This window comes from Danio aesculapii, chromosome 18 (genome assembly GCF_903798145.1).
Source record: "Danio aesculapii chromosome 18, fDanAes4.1, whole genome shotgun sequence".
NCBI classification, from domain to species: domain Eukaryota; kingdom Metazoa; phylum Chordata; class Actinopteri; order Cypriniformes; family Danionidae; genus Danio; species Danio aesculapii.
The window spans coordinates 13,314,458-13,341,163 of NC_079452.1; the positions used below are offsets into that span (position 1 = coordinate 13,314,458).

The 26,706-nt window shown below is 36.9% G+C and overlaps 1 protein-coding gene across 2 annotated transcripts in view; it reads right to left on the reverse strand.

Moving 5' to 3' along the window:
- Nucleotides 1-26,706, reverse strand: part of cntn5 (contactin 5) — a 519,869-nt gene that overhangs the window by 41,633 nt on the left and 451,530 nt on the right. For both annotated transcript variants that reach the window (XM_056477908.1, XM_056477906.1), the window contains exons 16-17: nucleotides 18,829-18,949; nucleotides 13,141-13,299 (exon numbers count right to left, since the gene is read on the reverse strand). In XM_056477908.1, coding sequence (XP_056333883.1) covers nucleotides 13,141-13,299; nucleotides 18,829-18,949 — 280 coding nt within the window. The remainder of the gene's footprint in view (nucleotides 1-13,140; nucleotides 13,300-18,828; nucleotides 18,950-26,706) is intronic.

Below are 26,706 nucleotides of genomic sequence, written 5' to 3' on the forward strand. Positions count from 1 at the left end.
TGCGCTCAGTGCTGTTTATGGCAGCTCACTATGCTATGGAAAAGAGCCAACATCTAGTTTTGTAATATAACAGATTGATTTAAAACAACCTAAGAAATCAATACTGATTTTTTTTAACGAGCATGGCAAAGCGGGATATTTCTAAAACAATGAGAAATACAAATGCTTCTTATAATAAGGAGCAATTTCAACACCAATACTGGTCACAGAGGCATATATTAATGTATACAATTAATATAACACCCAATACCAAATAATCTTAAAACCGGCCACTTTATTAGGTACACCTGTCCAACTGCTCGTTAAATGCCTTGTTAATGCCATAGGTCAGAGGTGAATGGCCGAAATTTATCATATGCATTTGTTTATATAACAAAACATGTCTTTTTCATCAAAGAAGGTCCATACTGACTCCAAAGGCAGATACTGATAACATCAGGGCCTGGTATGTGGACTTTGGGGGTTTTGGTAAGTTTGAATGTCTGTATTTGGGCTTCGGTCACATGGTCAAGAAAGATACAAAATAGTTGGTAAACTCTGCTCTGTCTATTTTCCTGCTCTGCTTCTCTCCTGCTCTGCTCCACTGCTGCTCTGGAAGAGCTCTGCTCTTCTTTGGCTCTACTGCTCTCAGACTTTCTTTGAGCCCTACTTACTCTCTTTGGCTCTCTCTCTGAGGTAACTTTATTTTAAATTTAAGCTGGGTACAGCTTAATTCAGTTGTAACCATAGAGAATTATTGATAGAAAGGTAACAGTAACTCAAATAACCACTTGTTACAACCGAGGTATGCAGAAGAGCATCTCTGAATGCACAACATGTTTGTATTTGTATGTATGTATTTATTTTATTTAACAGGGACATGAACAAAAATTACATTAACCTCAAAGAGAAATGATGCATTGTGCTAGGTTGTAGCAGGATTGCTACTTTCCACCTGCAATCCCTGGACAGGTAAAAATTAAAACAATAATGTCAAATGAATTAAAAAGTCAGTTTAAAACATACAGGCATAATCGCTTATAAACTAAAACACTGACGAATCAAAAACATCTCACTCTGTGTGTACAAATTTGAGTTAAAAAACAACCTCCTAGTCAGGCATGAAAACATCTTATGATTTGTATATGTGAATTCCAAAGATTTGTGGCTTGATAAATAAAAGAGGATTGACCAAAAGAGGTCTAGTGTCTAGGGACAATGCATTCCCCTCTTACCATAGAACGTGTAGTTCGCGATGTTTTCTCTAAGTGAAGTTTAGTTATAAACTAATTTCGAGAGGATCACGTGCTTATGATTGCTAGCGGCTGGATCCGCATTATCCAATTCTCAATGCTCCAATCAGACGACTCCTAAGCTACTACAAATACCCTGGGTCACGTACCACCGCTATCTTCGTTTTGAAGAATCCCCCATCCACCCCTACTCCTCCTTCTTCCTAGATGGGTGACACGGTGGCCCAGTGCTTAGCACTGTTGCCTCACAGCAAGAATTTACCAAACCAGCAGACATTTCTGTGCGGAGTTTGCATTCTTTCCCCGTGCTCACGTGGGTTTCCCCCGGGTTCCCCGGTTTCCTCCCACCGTCCAAAAAACAGGCAACATAAGTTAATTGATTAATCCAAACCGGCACAATAGACATGCCCACTAGTAAATGGTTATCTCTCAAGAGCAATCACTGGCTGTTCATTGGTTATTACAGCAGGGGAGTTCTCGAGATCTACCTAAGCTCAAACTCCCCTCTCGCCTTGCAACGGGAGGGAGCCCCGGGCTCGAGGATCTTATGAGCTCAGGGCTCTCTCCCGGGACAGCATGCCAAACAAGCTTATAAATAATCATCAGCGAAGTGTGAACTCTTGAATTTGGAATTAAAAAAAATGTTTTAACGTTGAACCTCGAGGCAAATGAGCTACAGCAGGAGAAGACCACACTGGTTGCCACTCAAGTCAGCTAAGAACAGGAAACTGAGGCTACAGTTCGCACAGGCTCATTAAAATTGGACAATAGAAGATTGGAAAAAATTATGCCTGGTCTGATGAATCTCGATTTCAGCTGCCACATTCGAACGGTAGTGTCAGAATTTGGTGTCAACAACATGACAGCAGGATAACGCATAAAGCGTGAATCATCTCAGACTGGATTTTTGAACATGAAAATGAGTTCACTGTACTCAAAAGGCCTCCACAGTCACCAGATCTCAATCCAATAGAGCGCCTTTGGGCTCTGGGTAGACAAAGCTGCAGGAACTGTGTGATTTCCAGCATTTTCGGTAATATTTTCAGTACCTTTTGAATTTATGCCATGAAGGATTAAGGCAGTTCTGAAGGCAAAAGGGCGTCCAACTAGGTACTAGTAAGGTGTACCTAATAAAGTGGCCGGTTAGTGTATAATTCAATAAAGCATTTTTATGATGAACTTTTTTATGATTAAAAAAGTAGTTATTTTTAATGTTATATACAAGTCTTTATATATATAAATGTGGCAATATTACATTTACAGTAATGTCATCAAATCTCAAAATCAAAACTTGTTTGATAACAAACACTGTATTACAATGATGGCATATCTTTCTATAAAATAATTCAAGTTAACATAAATGCTTGTCAGTACATTCAGCAGTACAGCTTAGACGACAGTATTATTGAATTTTTAAAGTGGGTAAAAATTTTTTTATTTCATTTAATATACATTTCAAATATAATACACATTCATTTAATTGCAAATATTATTTTCAGTTTGCACCTTTAACGGATTGAAGGTATTCTATTTATAGGTATTCTAAAACCCACTCAATATACTTGATGGTTGAATTTTCTCTGAGTAACCTGGGCTTTAAATAAGAGATTGAGAGATGTTTCCATCCTTTCTTGTAAAGTGAATTCGTAATTTTGATTTCTTCACTCATAGTTTGCTCAGTCAATGCAAAAAAAGGCAGCAGACACAGGGCTGTGTTTGCCCAGAGGATTGGCTCCTCATTTCAGTCCAGACACACACTTGGCTGCGGACCAAACCTCTGGGCGATCTTCTGTCTACAGTTAACGGCTGTACATAACCTGTGGGACCACAGCTCTGCTCAAGGCGTGAGGCTGTGAGATGATAAACTCCCAGATGCTCTCCACAAAACTTCTCTCTTCCACCCTCCGGCTCACTCTCCTTATTTCACTGTTGCTCTTTTTCAGCCTCTCTGTCCTTTTCTTATTTTATCCCTCTTTGACCATGCATGCCTCCATTTCCTTGTCACTCGCTGCTGTCGTTTTTAGTTTTAGTCATCTTCACTGGAAATACTCAGTCCATCCATCAATACATTCACCCATCCATTCATCCATATGTATGTCTGTTGTCTGTCTGTCTGTATGTTCATCCATCCATCCATCCAACCAACCAACCAACTATTCATTCATTCATTCATTCATTCATCCATCCATCATCTATATCTCTGTCTGTCTGTATTTGCATCCATCCATCTATGCATCCATCCATCCATCCAACCAACCCTTTTATTTATCTATCCATTATCCATACACCCTACTACCCATCCATATCTCTGTCTGTCTGTCTTTCCATCCATCCATCCATCCATCCAACCAACCAACCCTTCTATTTATATATCCATCCATCCAAACACCCTACCAGCCATCTATATCTCTGTTTGTCTGTATTTGCATCCATCCATCCATGGATTCATCTATGCATCCATCCATGCATCCATCCATGCATCCATCCAACAAACCCTTCTATTTTTCTATCCATCCATCCATACACCCTACCACCCATCCATATATCTGTCTGTCTTTCCATCCATCCATCCATCCTACCACCCATCCATATCTCTGTCTGTCTGTCTTTCCATCCAACCATCCATCCATCCCTTCCTTCCATCCATCCATCCATCCATCCGTCCATCCATCCATCCATCCAAATCTCTGTCTGTCTTTCCATTCATCCATCTATCCATCCATCCATCCATCCATGCTTTTTTCCATAAAATTAATCAACCTCTCAAATTATCCATCCTTCATCTTGACATTCAATGAATGAACAAATGAACGAATAAACAAATGAATAAACTTATGAACGAATGAACAGATGAATCCGTTCGTCCATCCATCTGTCTGTCTGTCAATCTACTTAATTATCTCTTAATGCACCTAATTATCCGTCCATCATCTTGACGTTCAATGAATGAATGAATGAATGAACTTATGAATGAACAAAATATATCAATCAATTTGTCCGTTTGTCCATTCATCCACTCGTTCATTCTTTTATTCCTCCATCTAATTATCTATTAATCCATCTGAAATATAACTGAAATAAATCAAAGAACATTATTTAATATAATAGTCAATCTTAGCGTTCTGAATCAGAGTTGGACAAGTTACTTAAAATAAAATTAATATTGTATTTTAATTACTTTTCTAATTCTTTGACTGAAAAGTAGCTTAGTTACTCAGTAAGTCATTTAATTACTTGACATTACTAAAAATGTACATAAATAAACTCTAATTATTCAAATTGGAATCAAACAGTGTCCTTTAGTTTTGTTCAAAAATACACTTGTTCTTCATTAGTTGAAAAATATAATTATTCAGCAAAATATATACAGTATTACCCTGCTTATCTGATTTATATAGAACTGTTGAAATGATGTACAATATTTTATAAGCAACTATAAGTATATATAAGTATATTATAAGCAACTGTAATTAAATTACCCTCAGTAATCCCTTAATCCCTAATCTAATTACAGTAAGTAATTCCTTATAACCAACTGCTCCCAACACTGGTCTGAACTCTATATCAAGTTACTGTAAAGTTGTGAAAGGTAAAACCTGTTAAAGTTTGTTTCATACCCAATAATCTTTCTAGCTCATGTCGCATCAAATCTGCGACTGAAAATAAAAGAATGATTTGAAGAAAAGATGCTTTGTCAGCATGAATGGCCCTTTAGTCAGATTCTATTTCACGAAGAGGAGGCAGAGTAAAGATCAGGAAGTGGTAACACTGTTTGAACACTCCAAGGTAAACATTTCCTCTTTCCCTCCTTCTAATCTGAACAGCTTCAGTATTTAAAGCATTGTGTGCACATTAATTGTGCCTTATGTCAGTTATTTCCATGTGGAAAGTTCATGCAAAGAATAGTTCATCCTTATAAAGCTGATATCATTGCAGAAAGTTTGCTATTATCCATTGCAGACTGCTAATGTCATGGATTGGTCAGGCTCTCACGACCCCCACTCACGAAGATCACCATCACCTGACTTCTAATGAGCACACAGCTGCATCACATTCACGAGCACCAGATAAAAGCACAGCACTCCAGTCGCTCATTGTCCGGGCTCGTCTCGACGAAAGCGGACAACTGAGCGACCACTCAGCGTAGTCATCCTCAGCTAAAACAAACGATTTACTTACCTGTTCTCTTTGTATTCCTCCTAGTCTTCCTGGTCCTCCCGAATCGTCCTGTCTTCCAGTCCTTCCAAGTCTGTGTCATCCTCTGTCAGCTGTATCTGGTGTGTGCTGTCCATCCTCGTGTATTCCTGTTACCCAGCCACGGAGGAAAAGACCCCAACATCATTCCTGATCCTCCTGGCTATCCTTCATGTGCTCCTTGTTGTCATTTAATAAACACCCTAACGTTTCCTTACCTCTGTCTCCTGTCCGCTTCATAACAGAAGCCCGGACCAATAACGACGACAACATGAGCACCCCCGATCACTTACAAGAGCTGGTGGATCAGTTGAAGCGGATTCTACAGCCACCAGCTCCACTTTCCAACGCACCACCAGCACCGAGCACTTCCGCCTCCACAGTTTCTTCTTCGGCCCTTCCTTCCAGTCCCATGGCCCGACCAGCGCCCTACTCAGGCGGAGCGGGGGAGTGCAATGGTTTTCTGTTACAATGTTCCCTCATATTCGAAATGCAACCTTCTCTATATCCCACAGATAAGTCGAAGATCGCCTACATCGTATCTCTACTCTCTGGACCTGCACTTAAATGGGCTGAGACGATCTGGAACCAAGCCGGGCCGGTCATGAATTCCATCACTACCTTCACGGAGTATTTCAAAGAGGTGTTTGGACGTTCTGATGGGGAAGTAGCCGCTGGAGAGCAGCTGTATCATCTAAAGCAAGGTACTCTATCTACACAGGAATATGCTCTCCGGTTTCGCACTCTAGCAGCTGCAAGTGGATGGAATGAGAGATCGTTGTTGACCACGTACCGGCTCGGCTTGGAACCCACTCTCCGAATCCAACTGGCCACATTAGATGATACAATGGGTCTGGAGAGATTCATCCAACATTCTCTCCGATGTTCCGATCGTCTCCGTTCCTATCAACAGGACACCATCACCCCCTCGTCTGCACTCCTCCAATCGCCTGAGTCAACAGCCTCTCCAGAACCAGAACCCATGATAATAGAGTCTGGAAGACTGACATCAGCGGAACGACAGAGGAGGCTGACCCGGGGTCTGTGTCTATACTGCGGTGTCAGTGGACACACCCGTATGGAGTGTCCCCTTCGTCCCATTCGGACTTCAGTGAGTGTATTCAGTACGAATATTGAACAATGTAAACCACTTACTACCACCGTACAAATAACTACTGCCTCTATTTCTCTCCTTGTCACAGCCCTCATCGACTCCGGGTCAGCAGGGAACTTCATCTCCCAATCCCTCTGTCGTCAACTCCACCTCCGTACTGAGGCGTCCTCGCATATATACCAGATACAACCGATAACCCAGTGCACTCGATCTTCGACCCGTATCCATCGACAATGCGAAGACATCCTTCTTCAAGTGGGGTTGTTACATCAAGAGAGGATTCAATTTCTGGTTCTGGAGGGTGCAAATATGGACATCATTCTAGGGCGCCCGTGGCTGGTGAAGCACGATCCCATCATCTCTTGGGGCACAGGAGAGATAAAGAAATGGGGATCTGGATGTACACCTGCCTGTTTTCCAAATCTCCCTCTTCAAGGTCGGAACCCCATTTCTTTGTTTGCAACATCGGTCGAGAGCCCTCCTGAGAAGCAGTCTATCCACATTCCTAAGGAGTACAGCTCCTTTCAAGATGTCTTCTGCCCCAAGAGAGCTTCCCAGCTACCGCCGCATCGGCCATGGGACTGCGCGATCGACCTAGTTCCAGATGCCCAGTTGCCAAGAGGTAGGATCTACCCGCTCTCGCTTCCAGAGAATCAGGCAATGGAAGATTACATAAGGGAGGCTCTGAGTCAGGGGTACATACGTCACTCAAAATCACCAGCCGCCTCAAGCTTCTTCTTTGTGGCCAAGAAGGACGGAGGGCTGCGTCCATGCATCGACTACAGGGTCCTAAATAACGGTACAGTAAAATACCGATATCCCCTTCCTCTGGTACCAGCCGCTTTGGAACAGCTCCGAGAAGCTAAAGTCTTCACTAAATTGGACCTCCGCAGCGCGTATAATCTGATAAGAATACGTGAGGGGGACCAATGGAAGACAGCATTCGTGACCCCTACTGGCCACTATGAATATGAGGTCATGCCTTACGGTCTGGTCAATGCCCCCTCCGTATTCCAAAACTTCATTCATGAAGTCCTCCGGGAGTTTCTTCACCACTGTGTAATAGTGTACATAGATGACATCCTCATTTACTCCCGGAGTGAGGCCGAACATCGCCAACACGTTGCGGAGGTCCTACACACATTGAGAGAACATCACCTCTACCTCAAAGCGGAGAAATGCTCATTCCACCAGAAGTCGATTCATTTCTTGGGATACATCATTGACCAAACCGGTATACGTATGGATGGGAAGAAAATTGAGGCTGTTCTATCCTGGTCAGAACCCACTTCCATTAAGGAGCTCCAGAGGTTTCTTGGGTTTGCTAACTTTTATAGACGGTTTATCAAGGACTACAGCAGGATTACATCACCTCTCACTAATCTCCTCAAGGGTAAACCCAAAGGACTGGAGTGGACCAAAGAAGCAGCCGCAGCCTTCCGCCTTCTTAAGAAGGAGTTCACAAGGGCCCCACTCCTGACTCATCCTGACCCAAATCTTCCTTTCGTGGTGGAAGTGGACGCATCCACCACCGGCGTCGGGGCAGTATTGTCTCAACATCATGATACACCGCCCCGACTGCATCCCTGTGCCTATTTCTCTCGGAAGTTGAGCCCGGCGGAGCAGAATTACAGCATAGGAGACAGGGAGCTTCTAGCAATCAAGCTAGCCTTGGAGGAGTGGCGTCACTGGTTGGAGGGAGCCAAACATCCGTTCCAGGTGATCACAGATCACAAAAACCTCCAATACATCAAAGAGGCCAAGAGACTATGTCCACGTCAAGCCAGATGGTCACTTTTCTTCTCACGTTTTGATTTCTCCATTTCCTATCGTCCAGGACCCAAGAATCTAAGAGCAGACGCTCTCTCTCGTTTACACGAGCATCACGATCATGAAGAACTCCCAACGAAGATTCTTCCCGAACACATCTCCATTTGTCCGATCACCTGGAACGCTCCTCCAGTCGTTGCCACTCCGGAAGCCCCTGCTCCGCCGGGATGCCCTCCTCATCGGCAGTTCATACCACCTGAACACCGGGTAGATCTGATCCACTCCTTACATACCTCGCTAGGCACTGGACATCCAGGGATCAACAATACTCTCTCGCTAGTATCCCAACGATTCTGGTGGCCAAACATGGCAAGGGATGTGAGGCAATATGTTCAGGGCTGTAAGGACTGTGCCCAATCCAAGAGCCCACGTCATCTACCCGCTGGAAAGCTCCATCCCTTGCCGATTCCGAACCGTCCCTGGTCACACCTAGGAGTGGACTTTATCACTGACCTCCCTTCGTCAGAAGGTAATACCTGTATTCTAGTCATAGTAGATAGATTCTCAAAGTTTGTCAAACTAATCCCTCTGAAAGGTCTTCCCACAGCCTTTGAAACTGCCGACAATATCTTTAATCAAGTCTTCAGGTCATTTGGTATTCCAGAAGATATTGTGTCGGACAGAGGTCCACAGTTCATCTCACGTCTATGGAAAGCCTTCTTCAAGCTCCTAGGTGTGGCCGTCAGCCTCTCTTCTGGATATCATCCCCAAACCAACGGGCAGACAGAGAGGAAGATTCAGGAGGTGGGACGGTTCCTGAGGACCTTCTGCAGTGGTCACCAGAACTCCTGGAGCCAGTATTTGGGCTGGGCAGAATATGCCCAAAATTCACTGCGGCAACCCTCCACCGGACTCACGCCATTCCAGTGCGTCCTGGGCTTCCAACCACCGCTCTTTCCCTGGGATGGCGAACCATCTGATGTCCCCGCAGTGGATCACTGGTTCCGGGAGAGCGAGAGAGTCTGGGACGAGGCTCATCAACATCTGCAGAGGGCAGTCCGTCGAAGCAAGGTAACCGCCGATAGGAGAAGGTCTGAAGAACCCAGATACACACCCGGACAAAAGGTGTGGCTATCCACCCGGGACATACGCATGCGACTGCCCTCTCGCAAGTTAAGTCCCCGATTTGTTGGTCCCTTCACCATCGTGGAACAGGTTAACCCCGTCACCTACAAACTACAATTACCCTCTCACTACCGTATTCACCCTACATTCCACGTATCACTCCTGAAACCCTATCACGATCCTGTTCTTCCCTCCACAGAGCCTGACCACGAAGAGGAACCCCCTCCTCCACTGCTCCTAGAAGAAGGAGCCGTCTACGCAGTGAAGGAGATCTTGCGTTCCCGACGTCGTGGTGGCCAGTTGGAGTACCTGGTGGACTGGGAAGGGTACGGCCCCGAAGAAAGGACATGGGTTCCCAGAGCTGATATTCTCGATCCTAGTCTCATGGTGGAGTTTCATGAGAGCCACCCTGAGTTCCCAGCGCCTAGAGGCAGAGGGAGACCACCACGGCGTCGGAGGTGTCGGCCCTCAGGAGCGGGCCCTGGGGAGGGGGGTACTGTCATGGATTGGTCAGGCTCTCACGACCCCCACTCACGAAGATCACCATCACCTGACTTCTAATGAGCACACAGCTGCATCACATTCACGAGCACCAGATAAAAGCACAGCACTCCAGTCGCTCATTGTCCGGGCTCGTCTCGACGAAAGCGGACAACTGAGCGACCACTCAGCGTAGTCATCCTCAGCTAAAACAAACGATTTACTTACCTGTTCTCTTTGTATTCCTCCTAGTCTTCCTGGTCCTCCCGAATCGTCCTGTCTTCCAGTCCTTCCAAGTCTGTGTCATCCTCTGTCAGCTGTATCTGGTGTGTGCTGTCCATCCTCGTGTATTCCTGTTACCCAGCCACGGAGGAAAAGACCCCAACATCATTCCTGATCCTCCTGGCTATCCTTCATGTGCTCCTTGTTGTCATTTAATAAACACCCTAACGTTTCCTTACCTCTGTCTCCTGTCCGCTTCATAACAGCTAATGTTTGGACTGATAATGCAAACGCTGTTGTCTTTGGATAATAGCAGATAATTAAACGTGGTATTACTTTAAGGTATGCAAAATAAAGCCATTTAACTCTCTGGATAGCTGGATAATTGGGCGAATTTTGAAAAGTCAGTTAAGAATATGCCTGTATTTTAATAAAACATTTAGCATAAAATTTATGAAAATAAGGCAGGGTAAAAAAATCGATATCAATATTTATCGACCAAATACCATTGTCAATATTGAGAAAAAAATAAATAATTAGGTAATGGGTTACTTTACTCATTACTTAAAAAAGAAAGATTATTAGTAGTGTGTTACCCCCAACACTGCAGGTAAAAGTCACTTTGTTAAATTGTAGAGTTGAATTTTCAGCATCAAAACTCAACAGAACAGAGCTCAAGCTCCCATAATGCAATTCACAATGTTAATTAGCATAGTTTTTTTTTTTTTTTTTTACGAAATAGCATAGAAAACACAGATAGAGCACTGAAACAAAAAGCTGGGATGAATGAATGATGACCATATTTTAATTAATTAACAATAAAATAATAGCTTATTAATTATTTTTGTGTTGCAGCTGCTCTTCATTACTGTATTTAAAACAATGTGTCCATATTTTAACCTACTGCTGACCTTCAAATTAATTTGCCATTAGATTGCAGCTAGTGACATTTAAAAAAGCACAACAGACATTTAATGGAGGCCCACTGGGGTCCTTACAAACAGATGGGAAGAAACAGCAACCCTCTGAGCTTAAGTCTCCATTCACGGACACTGTTTGCAGTCGTACTGTATATGTCATAGACAAAGATGTAGAATGGCATCTTTTATAACAGACAATAAAAGAATATGAGTATTTGAAGAGCCAGTGAGCATTAAATAATCTTTAATGCAATCTGAAGCAACTTCAATCTGCTGGTAGAATGTTTGGAATAACTTGGATTTTCTTTTGTTGTTGTTGTTGAAAGTCTCTTGTGTTCACCAAGGCTACATTTGTTGGCATTTGTTCCTTCAATTGATAAAAAAGTGATGTATTATTAGATAAAAAGAACTGCTTTCTGTTAGAATATGTTTTAGAATACAATTATTCCTGCAAAGTTTTCAAGATACAGAGTTATTGTCATGTATCCATTAAAAATCAGTATAATAATGGACTTGATAAAAAAAAACGTATTATTATTTTTGAAACACTTTTGATTTGTGTCCATGATGAGGCCAAGTTTGATTTACGTGCTTGATGTTTTAATTTATCAATAGTGACACTAAATAGATTATATATATTTCAATTAAATGTGTTTTCTCTTTTGAATTGTTTATTCGTCAAATATTCCAAAGGTGGACTGATTAATTGATAGATGGATTGATGGATGGATGAATGAATGAATGAATGAATGAATGAATGAATGAATGAATGGATGAATGGATGGATGGATGGATGAATAAACAAATAAACGAATGAAGGAAAGAACAAATGAATGAACAAATGAATGAACGAACGAACACATGAACGTACATTTAAACAAACAAACAAGTGTTTAAATAAATAAAAGAATGAATAAACAAATGAACAAACAAACAAATTAATGAATAAATGAATGAACAAACAAATGAACGATTGAATGAACATTCGAATGAAACAAACAAACAAAGAAACAAATTAATGAATTGAATGATTGTATGACTGAATAAATGAATGAGATTAATTGAATTAATAAATTAATGAATGAAGGAATGAATGAACAGATAAACAAACAAATGGATAAACAATTAAATGAATGAATGAATGAATGAATGAATGAATGAAATAAAGAACAAACAAACAACTGAAGGAACGAATAAATTTACAAACAAAAGAATGAATGAATGAACAAACAAACAAACAAGCAAACAAACATGATTAAATGAATGAAAGAATGAATGAATAAACAAATGAATAAATGAATGAATGAATGAACGGATAAACAAAAGTTTAATGAATGAACGAATGATTAAATCAATGAAAGAATGGACAAACAAACAAACAAAGGAATGAACAAATGAATGAACAAACAAATGAACGAATAAATGAACAAACAAACAAACGATTAAATGAATGAAATAATAAACTAATGAACAAACAAATAAATAAAGGAACAAACAAACGAATGAAAAATTGAATGAATGAATGAATGAATGAATGAACAAACAAATGAACCAACAAATGAAGGAACAAACAAATGAAGGAACAAACAAATGAATGAATGAATGAATGGATGAATGAATGAATGAATGAATGAATGAAAGCTTAAACAAATAATTAAATTAACAAATTAACAAATAGATGAAATTGCAATTGCAACTTAGTTAAATTTGAATGAAAAGATAATTAATACACTGTAAAAAACAAGTTGACTTTACTTAAAACAAGTGAGTAAACTTGAAACTATTAAGTTACAACTTAATTTTTATAATTATGCACAACATAGTTCATTTTCTTAATAATTTTAAGGCAACATGTTTACTATATTTTAAGTAAAGTCAACAAAACACTTTAAAAGTAACATGTTTGCATTTGTTTTAAAGTCAATTACTTTTTACTGTGTACTGAAGCAAAACAATTCTAAAGAATCATGTGAGAAAATATCACAATCTGCATATGATCCTCGTAGCATTTTGCTTGCATTGCTTAAACACACAAACAAAACACACACACACTCTTAAGTAAATGTATATGGTAGAAAATTACCGGTTTTCACTGTCTGCCATCCCAGAGAGACAGGGCTCCGTGCTTGTACATTGTATGTGGTAATTGGACTGTGGTTGTCAACGCCGTGGCTCCATGACAGTGTGGCAGTGCTGGCCGTGATCTCCTCTACAATCACCACTCCAGGAGGTCCAGGAGGCCCTGCAAAAACAAGCCATCACTCAGTCAAACTGCACTAAATGATACGTATGACAGCCCTTCCTACTTATTATCCTTATGATTCATTGAACCAGTGTTTGATCACAGTATCAAGCCCTCTTATTCCTGGTTGATGCTCTGTCAAAGACTAGGCTACACAAAAGGTGTGACTCTTATAGTTTTGAATGGGGTAAAATGCAACGGTGGACACTCTAGCAAAGAAAGCCCTGGTTTCTAGTAAAGAAGCCAATCATTGATCACTATAGACTGACTATTCTCAGAGGGAAGGGCTTGGTCCAGATGTGTGTTCTTTATGATGGTTTCTGCAGCTTCATTTTAATAAACCCTCTGGGCTCTGAAAACGCACTGAAATGTCAGCAAATACTTATGTAATTATCATTACTATATCAAAAACAATAACAAACAACTAATTTTCATAATATTGCTTTTCACAAATGCACAATTTATGTACACATTTTGTAACTCGTAACATTTATACATGTATTTTAATTGATAAAAGAAATCGGTTACATCTACGTTTTAGACATTACCAACATTAAACAGCTTCACCTAATTCTTATTTAGTAACAGTCAATTTGACTCAAACTTAAAAAAAAGATTCTAATATTGGCTAAATTCGTGAATTCTGAAATTGATTGATTTATTCAACATTAACCATTCTGAACAATGACCTTCATTTATTATATATAAAGTATATTTTTGCAGACTTAATAGTATCTTCTCAAGTAACCTCATGCAGTTCAATTTGCCCTTGTGTGTACCAAAAATAAGACCAATAAATAAAAACAAACAAATAAACAGCCAAAACAAACCAATCCGATAAAAAACTAACCAACCAACCCAAGTAAAATAAACAAAACAAACAAACCAAAATAAATAAAACAACCCAACCAACTAAAACAAACATAACAAAAAAACACAAAACAAAACAAAACAAAACAAAACAAAACAAAACAAAACAAAACAAAACAAAACAAAACAAAACAAAACAAAACAAAACAAAACAAAACATCCAACCCAACCAAAATGAACAAAACAAACCAACCAACACAACCAAAACAAACCAACCAACCCAACCAAAATGAACAAAACAAACCAACCAACACAACCAAAACAAACCAACCAACCCAATCAAAATGAACAAACCAAACCAACCAAAACAAACAAAACATACCAACACTCACAACCAAAACAAACCAACCAAAACAAACCAACCAACCCAAGCAAAATAAACAAATCAAACAAAACAAACCAACTAAGCAAACCAAAACAACCAAAACAAACTAACCAAAACAAAACAGCAACCGAACCAAACCAAAACAACCAAAACAAACTAAACTATTTATTGATTTTAATTAATTGACTATTAGTTATTAAGTTTGTAGTTGGGTATAAGTATTTGGTAGGATTAGGAATGTACAATATGATCATGTAGATTAGACACTTTATAAGTACAAATAAACAGCCAATATTTTAATAATATGCAGGTAATAAGACACTAGTTAAGGGTGAGAATTGGTACTTAACCTGAAGTGTTATTGTTTAAGCAACACATACACATAACAAGAATTGTACCCATACTCAACGCATAATGGACCAAACAAAGAATTCCTTAACCATGAATGATCTTTGGATTTCACACTGATTAAAATCCACTCTCTTAGCACTTCGGGTCTATTATGTGTGTTATGCCAGTCTTCTCAGGCATTTTTGAATGGTGAAACATTTTTTTCTGTCTTAAACTGTTTCTACACACATTCCTCAGCTTTCAGAAGTAAATTCAATGGATTTGTAAACAGTTACAAATGAAAGCCTGACAGCTGCTTGGGCCACTAAAAGTCAATGTTCTGTGCGGTTTGCAAAGGGATGTATTAAAAGGTTGGAATGAAAGGTGGCTTTTTGCATTTGAGGATATTAATATGCATGGCATGTCAGCATGGCAAGCAGCAGTGGGGCTTTCTGTTTTATGTCTGGATAGAGACTGCACAAGGATTTTCTTGTCTGGGAGGAAGCAGGGCACATGTGGAAGTGCTCCGGCCAACATCATGAACACACACGGCTTAAGGTCCACTAGGGCAGACAACACATTTCTTTGTGGGTTTGCAATGTTTGAGGCAAGGATAGGCTAATGACTGTGTTTGTTTACAAGAGAATCCTGCAGCACATCATGCAGCTGTGGGAGGAAAAAAAGAAGTGAGCTTTCGAACAGGAACAGAGTCTAGTAGTCATCGGTGTGACCTTTTTTTTTAATTAAATAAGAAGCTGGAAGAGGACATTTACTCTTAATTTTAAAGTGCAAAAAATATTTAGATTTAAATAAACATAACAGGATATTCACGGATAATTAACATTCTTAATCCCTGGTTTAAAAAAACAAAACAAAAACAAGAATCAGTAGAAGAGGCTATTATATTTAGGTCAATATTTTTCTGATCACTTTTTTTGTCAGTGGAAAAAACTGTATATGTTGTTTAAATGTCATTACTCTGTCAAATAATTTTTAACAGCATCAAAAAATAAATATTAAATATTAACATTAACATTTAATGGCATTTTAATGACAAATTCAGCATTGAGAAAACAGCATTTTCTCAATCTAAGTTTTAAACTACAGCTGAACAAATCATTACAGAACAGGTAAGTGACCAAGTCGCTTTCTCTTTTTTATTTTGTAGTGCTGCATTTATACCATAGTAATCTGGTAGTGTTTGCTTTGCTCTGGCTTTTTCAGGGTTAGTTATTATAAAATCCCGATTGCAACAGGAAAATACTGGGAAATCTCTGTAGACTGATGGCATTTCATGCGTTTAGCCTTATAATCTTAAAATGTGAGCAAATTTAACTGTTTTGTCATCACTTTAGACATTATGCGAGAGAATCATTTAAATACTAACTCTAAAGTGACGTTTGTGAAGTAGTAACAGCTTCTGCTCTTCTGTACGTCAGCTGCAGATGTGAATAAATGGCGTAAGAAAGTAGTTCCCGGTACAAAAAGATTTTTGAGACTCTCTGTGCTTGATTTTCTTTTTATATACATGATTATGTTGTATAAATGCAATATCACACCCGTAGCAGTGCGATATGGTTGTATATCGCCACTGGTGGGAGACTATCCAGATAGCATACGAATGTGGGCCACTTTAGGCAGTTATGTGGTACTGGTGGTATCCTTTGGCCCAGACAAAATTAATGTGAGCCTGAAGTGGCCCATCTGTACAATGGCAAAGGAGGGCCAAAGACTGAAATTCATATACTGTATGGGCCATTTAAGGCAAAGACTTGGCACTTTTGGTAAAATGTAATCTGAATGTGAGGCTAATGTAGCCTATGTTGAAAATGGTACATTTGGCCCAAATGATGGAGGACAAATGTGGTCAACAGTTGGCAGAAATGTGGCAAAGTCATTAAAGGGTAATCTGGGTCTAAACCTAAAGTGGCTCACACGAGAAAGTGCAAATGTGGCCCAGTTATCCTTAGACATATGCGTGCCAATTTTGGCAAATATTGGGCACGGTAAGCTCTGGCTATTGCAGCTGTGAGCTTAATGTGGCCCAGAGAAAATATGGCAAATGTGGCCCAGTTATCCTTAGACATATGCGTGCCAATTTTGGCAAATATTGGGCACGGTAAGCTCTGGCTATTGCAGCTGTGAGCTTAATGTGGCCCAGAGAAAATATGGCAAATGTGGCCCAGTTATTTTAAAACATATGTGGGCCAATTTTGGCATATATTTGGCACAGTAAACTCCGGCTAATGCAGCCGTTAGCCTATAGTGGCCCAGAGAAGATATGGCAAATGAGGTGCAGTTCAAAATGATTTTTAGACTCTCTGTGTTTGATTTTCTTTTTTATATACACAATTATGCCGTTGAACTGTTGTATAAACACAATATTACACTCGTAGTAGTGCGATATGGCTGTATATCGTCACTGATGTGACACTAAGGCCCAGAATAGAAATCAACAAATCATTTTTTACAGTGAACCAACCAACCAACAAACCAATGAATAAATCAATCAATCAGATAGATCCAACATTTTGGGAAACCGAAGGCTTTTTTTTTTTCATTTATTTTGTGAAATGATGATGTCATCATCACACATCTCATAAGACATTGCTACGTCTTGCAACAGCAACGATAACAAAGGGATCAGAGCATGTGCTCTTTTACCATAGATGTATACACTAAATATCAATAGAGCCACCATCTTAGTACGGGGTAGCTTACTTTATATATATATATATAGTTAAGACGAACTAGTCTAAAGACGCTGAACTTTTGTGCTGTGTACAGATATAGTAAGAGCGAATAGAAAAGAAAGGAAAAAAACATTGAAATGAAACATTCATAGGTATGATTTAGTTTTTCATGATTTTGGATGTTACTAAATTTTGTGGTCAACAAGTAACGTTATTGATGCTAATAGTCGCTTTCTGTTTTCACCATAAGGCAAAGTGCCACCAAGATGCACAAAATATTGCTAGTTTTGTTAAAAAAAATAGTAAATGTAAATTAAACAAGACATTGGTGACAGAAACTTGTATTATTGTCGCGTGAATGTTTTTGAAGTACCATTTGGTACTTCACTAAGGCACTATAAGGCACTTGGAAATCTTGCTTTAACAGCAGGAAAAAAAATTGAACAAATAAACTTTTTTTTTCTTGAAGTTTGATGACTTTTTCTTTAAATGACCCTAACATTGGAAAAATGGAGAATGATTTACATATTTTCATGGAGGCTGCACATATTTACAGTTGAAGTCAAAATTATTAGCCCCCTTTTGATTTTTCTTGGTTTTTATTTTTTTATTATTTTCCAAATTATGTGAAACAGAGCAATCTTATTTGTTTTATTTTGGCTAGAATAAAAGCAGTTTTTAATTTTTAAAAAACATTTTTAGGGACAAAATTATTAGCCCCTTTGAGCTACATTTTTCTGATCATTATACAATAACTTGCCTAGTTACCACTAACCTGCCTAGTTAACTTAATTAACCTAGTTAAGCCTTTAAATGTCACTTTAAGCTGTCTTGAAAAATATCTAGTCAAATATTATTTACTGTCATCATGGCAAAGATAAAATAAATCAGTTATTAAAAATGAGTTATTAAAACTATTATGTTCAGAAATGTGTTGAAGAAATCTTCTTTCCGTTAAACAGAAATTGGGGAAAAAATAAACAGGGAATTCAACTGTAGGGTTGTCCTTTGGCTCAATTTTGACCCACCAGCTATAAAAGCATATTTACACCACAAAAACTACTGTCAAACACATGCACACTCAAAAAAAAACAAAAAAGAAAACAAATTATCCTGAGAAAATACAAATTACCCAGATTTTTTTATAAGCCAGAGGCATAAATGTTTGTGCTTCTCTTGCTATTATGCTTCATGCATAATAAAACTACCGAAATGTATTCAGAAAGTCAACAGGGTCAACTTGGCGTTCATGTTGTTTGCGAAGATGCTGTAATCGCATATATTGTTATGAGTTTTCTGAATTGTACTCACCTCGCACAAGAAGCTCTGCTTCAGCAAGCACACTATCAGCACTGGTCTGAGCTCGACAGCCATATTTCCCAGCATGCTTCAGGAGGATGCTCCTGATCATCAGGTCTGCGGTGGAGGACTGCTAAATTGTTGGGAAAAGCAGAAAGAAAGCACAAACAGGGGAAGTGAGGTAAAGAGAGAAATAGACCTCCGCGTGGTGCTTGACACCTGAGCAATGGGCTGCTGCTACAGTCTCTATTGGCTTGTGTGGATTAAGAGATTGCTGTTCGCTTTAAGAGCACGAGCGCCATTACTTTCCTCAATCTGCTCTTCTCTGGAAATGAGAAACGCCCCGGGCGAGACTGCGAATAATTCAAGGTCTACAGGCAGCTCTTTAGTACAGGGGCTGATTAAAATTACAGCACATGAATCAGACAGCTGCTGCTGCATGTGCCACTGTCTGCCATGGATGGTCTGTGCGGATCTGTGGTGCCTGTGAGGAATGTTCTGGGTATTTCACTTTAACAAAACAAGAAATATAAAAAAATGAGTTATAAGTCGCACACAGAAAAGAGAATTTCCCTCTGAATATTTTCATGTCAATTAAGCAAACAAAAAACAAACAAACAAATTGGCAGAATTGTTTTAAAAGGGAATATGCAGAGCTAGTGTTTTTTCCATACTGATAAACTTCCGGTGAATGGGTAATGTGATTTTTTCCATTTTATACGGTTCCTTTTACAGCATCGATGTTGTAATGTCATTAAAATATAATCAGTTAAATAGACTTCAGCGTTCATTTATTTGTTCAAATGTAAAACTAGATGAAAAGCCGTTTACTCGCACGTCAGGCTAGCGCCGGAGCTCCATTGAATATACTGAGGTAAAATAAATGTTGATATTTTAAAGACATGATGTGGTAAAATGTAATTTAATGCAGTTCTTCTTGTACATTCTGAGGACCCACTTTATATTGGATATCACTCAGCCAATGGAGATCACAGATTTTTAAAGAAAACAGACCTTAAACGCAACGCTTTTGTAACAGCATACAGTTCGAGCGCTTGACCCAGGCCACTGACAGATTAAAAGTCCTTCCGCATACTTCCGCATATACCTTATTACAGTATGTAGAGGTAGAAAAGATCATCAACATAAATAAGACAATAAATAAAACAATAAATAAAACAATAAATAAATAAATAAGTTAATTAATTAATTAAACAATAAATCACTTTATTAATTATAAATATTATTAATTATTAATACAATATAATACAATTAATATAAAATATTAATAACAACAACAACAACAACAACAAAAAATAAAAATAATAATAATAATAATAATAATAATACAGATTTAATATTAATGATTGAACAGAAGATTTTTTAAAAAAATTAAACAAAACAAAGAAATAAGAAAATTATTTATTATTTTAAAATAAAAATAAAAACTATAATATGAAAACAAATTATATTATATATTGTATAAATATATGTTATTATATATTAAGAATATTTTTTTTTCTGCTCATTTTGGGTTATTTGACTTTTCATTAAGTTTTTTTGGTAACACTTTACAATAAGGTTCATTAGTGAATGCATTTACTAAAAAACACCCAAAAAACACATTTAAGTGTTTTATTGCACACTTTATTAATTTATGTCTGTAGATTTCAAGTAATCTATAAAGCGCAATATGATTATAAAGCACAATTTTAATAAATAATTATAGTCAAAAAGATATCCATTCAGCAGCACTTACAAACCTCAAACTTTACAGTTTAATATGAATGTTTTTTGTAATAATTTGCAAGATTTTACACACATTTTATAAACATTGTATAGTTATTTTTCTTTTATTTATTTATTTATTTATTTATTTATTTATTTATTTATTTATTTATTTATTTATTTATTTATTTATTTAACATCTTTACAAATTAATGATGGGACACAATAAAAAAAAAACATTAAACAAAACAATCAAACAAGAAACACTTTGTCTTTCCTTTGTTACTGCTTTTGTCTTACGCTAAAAAATAATAATAAAAAATAAATAAATCTAAAATAGACTATTTGTCAAAGCAACAAACTCTCTCCCTCTCTTTCTTTAACTATTTTGTTTCTTCATGTAAATTAAAATGTGCAATGAATATTCAATTGAGCTGTGGTGTGTTTGCTGAGCAGACAATTTGTGGGGTTCATAAGAAGATCCTGGTACAAGTGTCTCATAAAGTATTCATTAGTGCTGAAAAGCTTCACAGCTACATGAGAACAACATGTTAAAAATAAATTATTCAGTTTATGTTACTACTAAACCCAGATATTCAACTCATTCTTATTCTTTCACTTGCTCTTTCTTAAGTTGCAGAGAAATTTGTGCTGTACATTTTGAAATAAAATATATATTGTTTCTTTCCGATATTGAATTTAATTCAATTTGAACACTACTTCAAAAGGGTGTGTGTGTGGATGAAAAAAATAAATAAATAAAATAACGAACGAACGAACGAACAACAAACGAACAAATGCACAAAAAAATAAATAAATGTTATACTTAAATAAGCATTCATTCATTCATTCATTCATTCATTCATTCATTCATTCATTCATTCATTCATTCATTCATTCATTCATTCGTATTCCTTCAGATTAGTCCCTTCATTTATCAGGGGTCACCAGAGTGGATTGAACCGCCAACTTATCCAGCATATATTTTACACAGCAGATGCGTAATAATAATAATAATAATAATAATAATAATAATAATAATAATAATAATAATAAAATAATATTAATAAAATAATAATAATAAAATAATAATAATAATAATAATAATAATAATAATGATAATAATAATAATAATAATAATAATAATAATAATGTTATTAATAATAATAATAATAATAATAATAATAATAATAATAATAATAATAATAATAATAATAATAATAACAATAATAATAATAAAAATAAAATAATAATAATAATAAACATTAATAATAATAATAATAATAATAATAATAATAATAATAATAATAATAATAATAATAATATTATTATTATTAAATAATAATAATAATAATAATAATAATAATAACATTTATTCATGTTTATTATTATTATTAATATTATTATTATTGAAAAAAACAATAAACATTAATCAATATTATTATTATTATTATTTTTATTATTATTAATATTATTATTATTATTTAATAATAATAATAATAATAATAATAATAATAATAATAATAATAATAATAATAATAATAATAACTAGATATTAAAGTTTGAGGACAAACTTTATGGTGGCTTGAAAAGCCGAGTCTGAATTAGCATGTTACTAGCATGAATTAGCAAGTAACTAGCATGATTCTAACATAAATTAGCATGTAACTAGCATGATTCTAGCATGAATTAGCATGTTACTAGCATGTTTCTAGCATGAATTAGCATGATTCTAGCATGAATTAGCATGTTACTAGCATGAGTTACCATGTTACCAGCATGTTTCTAGCATGAATTAGCATGTTGCTAGCATGATTCTAGCATGAATTAGCATGTTACTAGCATGTTTCTAGCATGAATTAGCATGTTACTAGCATGTTATTAGCATGATTCTAGCATGAATTAGCATGTTACTAGCATGATTCTAGCATGAATTAGCATGTTACTAGCATGTTTCTAGCATGAATTAGCATGTTACTAGCATGATTCTAGCATGAATTAGCATGTTACTAGCATGTTTCTAGCATTAATTAGCATGTTACTAGCATGTTTCTAGCATGAATTAGCATGTTACTAGCATGATTCTAGCATGAATTAGCATGTTACTAGCATGAATTAGCAAGTAACTAGCATGATTCTAACATAAATTAGCATGTAACTAGCATGATTCTAGCATGAATTAGCATGTTACTAGCATGTTTCTAGCATGAATTAGCATGATTCTAGCATGAATTAGCATGTTACTAGCATGTTTCTAGCATGAGTTACCATGTTACTAGCATGTTTCTAGCATGAATTAGCATGTTACTAGCATGATTCTAGCATGAATTAGCATGTTATTAGCATGATTTTAGCATGAATTAGCATGTTACTAGCATGATTCTAGCATGAATTAGCATGTTACTAGCATGTTTCTAGCATGAATTAGCATGTTACTAGCATGATTCTAGCATGAATTAGCATGTTACTAGCATGATTCTAGCATGAATTAGCATTTTACTAGCATGATTCTAGCATGAATTAGCATGTTACTAGCATGATTCTAGCATGGATAAGCATGTTACTAGCATGTTTCTAGCATGAATTAGCATGTTACTAGCATGATTCTAGCATGAATTAGCATGTTACTAGCATGTTTCTAGCATGAATTAGCATGTTACTAGCATGATTCTAGCATGAATTAGCATGTTACTAGCATGATTCTAGCATGAATTAGCATGTTACTAGCATGATTCTAGCATGAATTAGCATGTTATTAGCATGAATTAGCATGTTACTAGCATGATTCTAGCATGTTACTAGCATGTTTCTAGCATGAATTAGCATGTTACTAGCATGTTTCTAGCATGAATTAGCATGTTGTTAGCATGATTCTAGCATGAATTAGCATGTTTCTAGCATGAATTAGCGTGTAACTAGCATGATTCTAGCATTAATTAGCATGTAACTAGCATGTTACTAGCATGATTCTAGCATGAGTCAGCTTGTTTCTAGCATGAATTAGCATGTTGTTAGCATGATTCTAGCATGAATTAGCATGTTACTAGCATGACTAGCATGTCACTATCGTGTTGCTAGCACCTTTCTAGCAAGATTAGCATGTCAGTAGGATGTTAAAACTGTTAGCGTGTGTTAGAATAGCTAGTCACAGTCTCTGGGACAGTTGCTAGGGTGCTGAAATTGGTTGCTAGGGAGTGGCTAGTAAGTTTAAAGGTAATCAGTGATTGGCTGCTGGCTAGACTGAGTTGAATGAGGCCAGACTCTAGTCTGTAGGACAGTCTGATGCAGAGTTATGAGCTCACAAAGGTTGATCCAATGTTAAGTAAATGGGAGTCTTTTACAATGGAAGTCTATGGGACAGTTGCTAGGGTGCTGTAAGTGGTTGCTAGGGAGTGGCTAGTAAGTTAAAAAGTCATCAGTTATTGGCTGCTGGCTAGACTGAGTTAAATGAGTCCAGTTAGAAGTCTGTAGGACAGTCTGATGCAGAGTTATGAGCTCACAAATTTTGACCCAATGTTAAGTCAATGGGACTTTTGGGATTTTTCTGGGTCGTTTTTCGGAAAACCCAAAGTCGGATCAGTTAGAAAAGATATAGCAACCCGAGTCAGACCAGTTTGAAGGTTTGACGAAAGTTTGAAGTATGTAGCTTGAAAGGCCTAGGAGGAGATACACTTAGAAATTAGTCTCAGAAGAAGAAGAAGAAGAACTAGATATTAAAGTTTGAGGACAAACTTTATGGTGGCTTGAAAAGCCGAGTCTGAATTAGCATTTTTTTAGCATGAATTAGCAAGTAACTAGCATGATTCTAACATAAATTAGCATGTAACTAGCATGATTCTAGCATGAATTAGCATGTTACTAGCATGTTTCTAGCATGAATTAGCATGATTCTAGCATGAATTAGCATGTTACTAGCATGTTTCTAGCATGAGTTAGCATGTTACTAGCATGTTTCTAGCATGAATTAGCATGTTACTAGCATGATTCTAGCATGAATTAGCATGTTACTAGCATGTTTCTAGCATGAATTAGCATGTTACTAGCATGTTTCTAGCATGATTTAGCATGTTATTAGCATGATTCTAGCATAAATTAGCATGTTTCTAGCATGAATTAGCATGTTATTAGCATGATTCTAGCATGAATTAGCATGTTACTAGCATGATTCTAGCATGAATTAGCATGTTACTAGCATGTTTCTAGCATGAATTAGCATGTAACTAACATGATTCTAGCATGAATTAGCATGTTACTAGCATGATTCTAGCATGAATTAGCATGTTACTAGCATGATTCTAGCATGGATTAGCATGTAACTAGCATGATTCTAGCATGGATTAGCATGTAACTAGCATGATTCTAGCATGAATGAGCATGTTGCTAGCATGTTTCTAGCATGAATTAGCATGTTATTAGCATGATTCTAGCATGAATTAGCATGTTTCTAGCATGAATTAGCATGTTATTAGCATGATTCTAGCATGAATTAGCATGTTACTATCATGATTCTAGCATGAATTAGCATGTTACTAGCATGTTTCTAGCATGAATTAGCATGTTATTAGCATGATTCTAGCATGAATTGGCATGATTCTAGCATGAATTAGCATGTTACTAGCATGATTCTAGCATGAATTAGCATGTTACTAGCATGTTTCTAGCATGAATTAGCATGTTACTAGCATGATTCTAGCATGAATTAGCATGTTACTAGCATGTTTCTAGCATGAATTAGCATGTTACTAGCATGATTCTAGCATGAATTAACATTTTACTAGCATGATTCTAGCATGAATTAGCATGTTACTAGCATGATTCTAGCATGGATTAGCATGTTACTAGCATGTTTCTAGCATGAATTAGCATGTTATTAGCATGATTCTAGCATGAATTAGCATGTTACTAGCATGATTCTAGCATGAATTAGCATGTTACTAGCATGTTTCTAGCATGAATTAGCATGTAACTAGCATGATTCTAGCATGAATTAGCATGTTACTAGCATGATTCTAGCATGAATTAGCATGTTATTAGCATGATTCTAGCATGAATTAGCATGTTACTAGCATGATTCTAGCATGAATTAGCATGTTACTAGCATGATTCTAGCATGGATTAGCATGTAACTAGCATGATTCTAGCATGGATTAGCATGTAACTAGCATGATTCTAGCATGAATGAGCATGTTGCTAGCATGTTTCTAGCATGAATTAGCATGCTATTAGCATGATTCTAGCATGAATTAGCATGTTTCTAGCATGAATTAGCATGTTATTAGCATGATTCTAGCATGAATTAGCATGTTACTAGCATGATTCTAGCATGAATTAGCATGTTACTAGCATGTTTCTAGCATGAATTAGCATGTTATTAGCATGATTCTAGCATGAATTGGCATGATTCTAGCATGAATTAGCATGTTACTAGCATGATTCTAGCATGAATTAGCATGTTACTAGCATGTTTCTAGCATGAATTAGCATGTTACTAGCATGATTCTAGCATGAATTAGCATGTTACTAGCATGTTTCTAGCATGAATTAGCATGTTACTAGCATGATTCTAGCATGAATTAACATTTTACTAGCATGATTCTAGCATGAATTAGCATGTTACTAGCATGATTCTAGCATGGATTAGCATGTTACTAGCATGTTTCTAGCATGAATTAGCATGTTACTAGCATGATTCTAGCATGAATTAGCATGTTACTAGCATGTTTCTAGCATGAATTAGCATGTTACTAGCATGATTCTAGCATGAATTAGCATGTTACTAGCATGATTCTAGCATGAATTAGCATGTTACTAGCATGATTCTAGCATGTTACTAGCATGTTTCTAGCATGGATTAGCATGTTACTAGCATGTTTCTAGCATGAATTAGCATGTTGTTAGCATGATTCTAGCATGAATTAGCATGTTTCTAGCATGAATTAGCATGTAACTAGCATGATTCTAGCATTAATTAGCATGTTACTAGCATGATTCTAGCATGAATCAGCTTGTTTCTAGCATGAATTAGCATGTTGTTAGCATGATTCTAGCATGAATTAGCATGTTACTAGCATGACTAGCATGTCACTATCGTGTTGCTAGCACCTTTCTAGCAAGATTAGCATGTCAGTAGGATGTTAAAACTGTTAGCGTGTGTTAGAATAG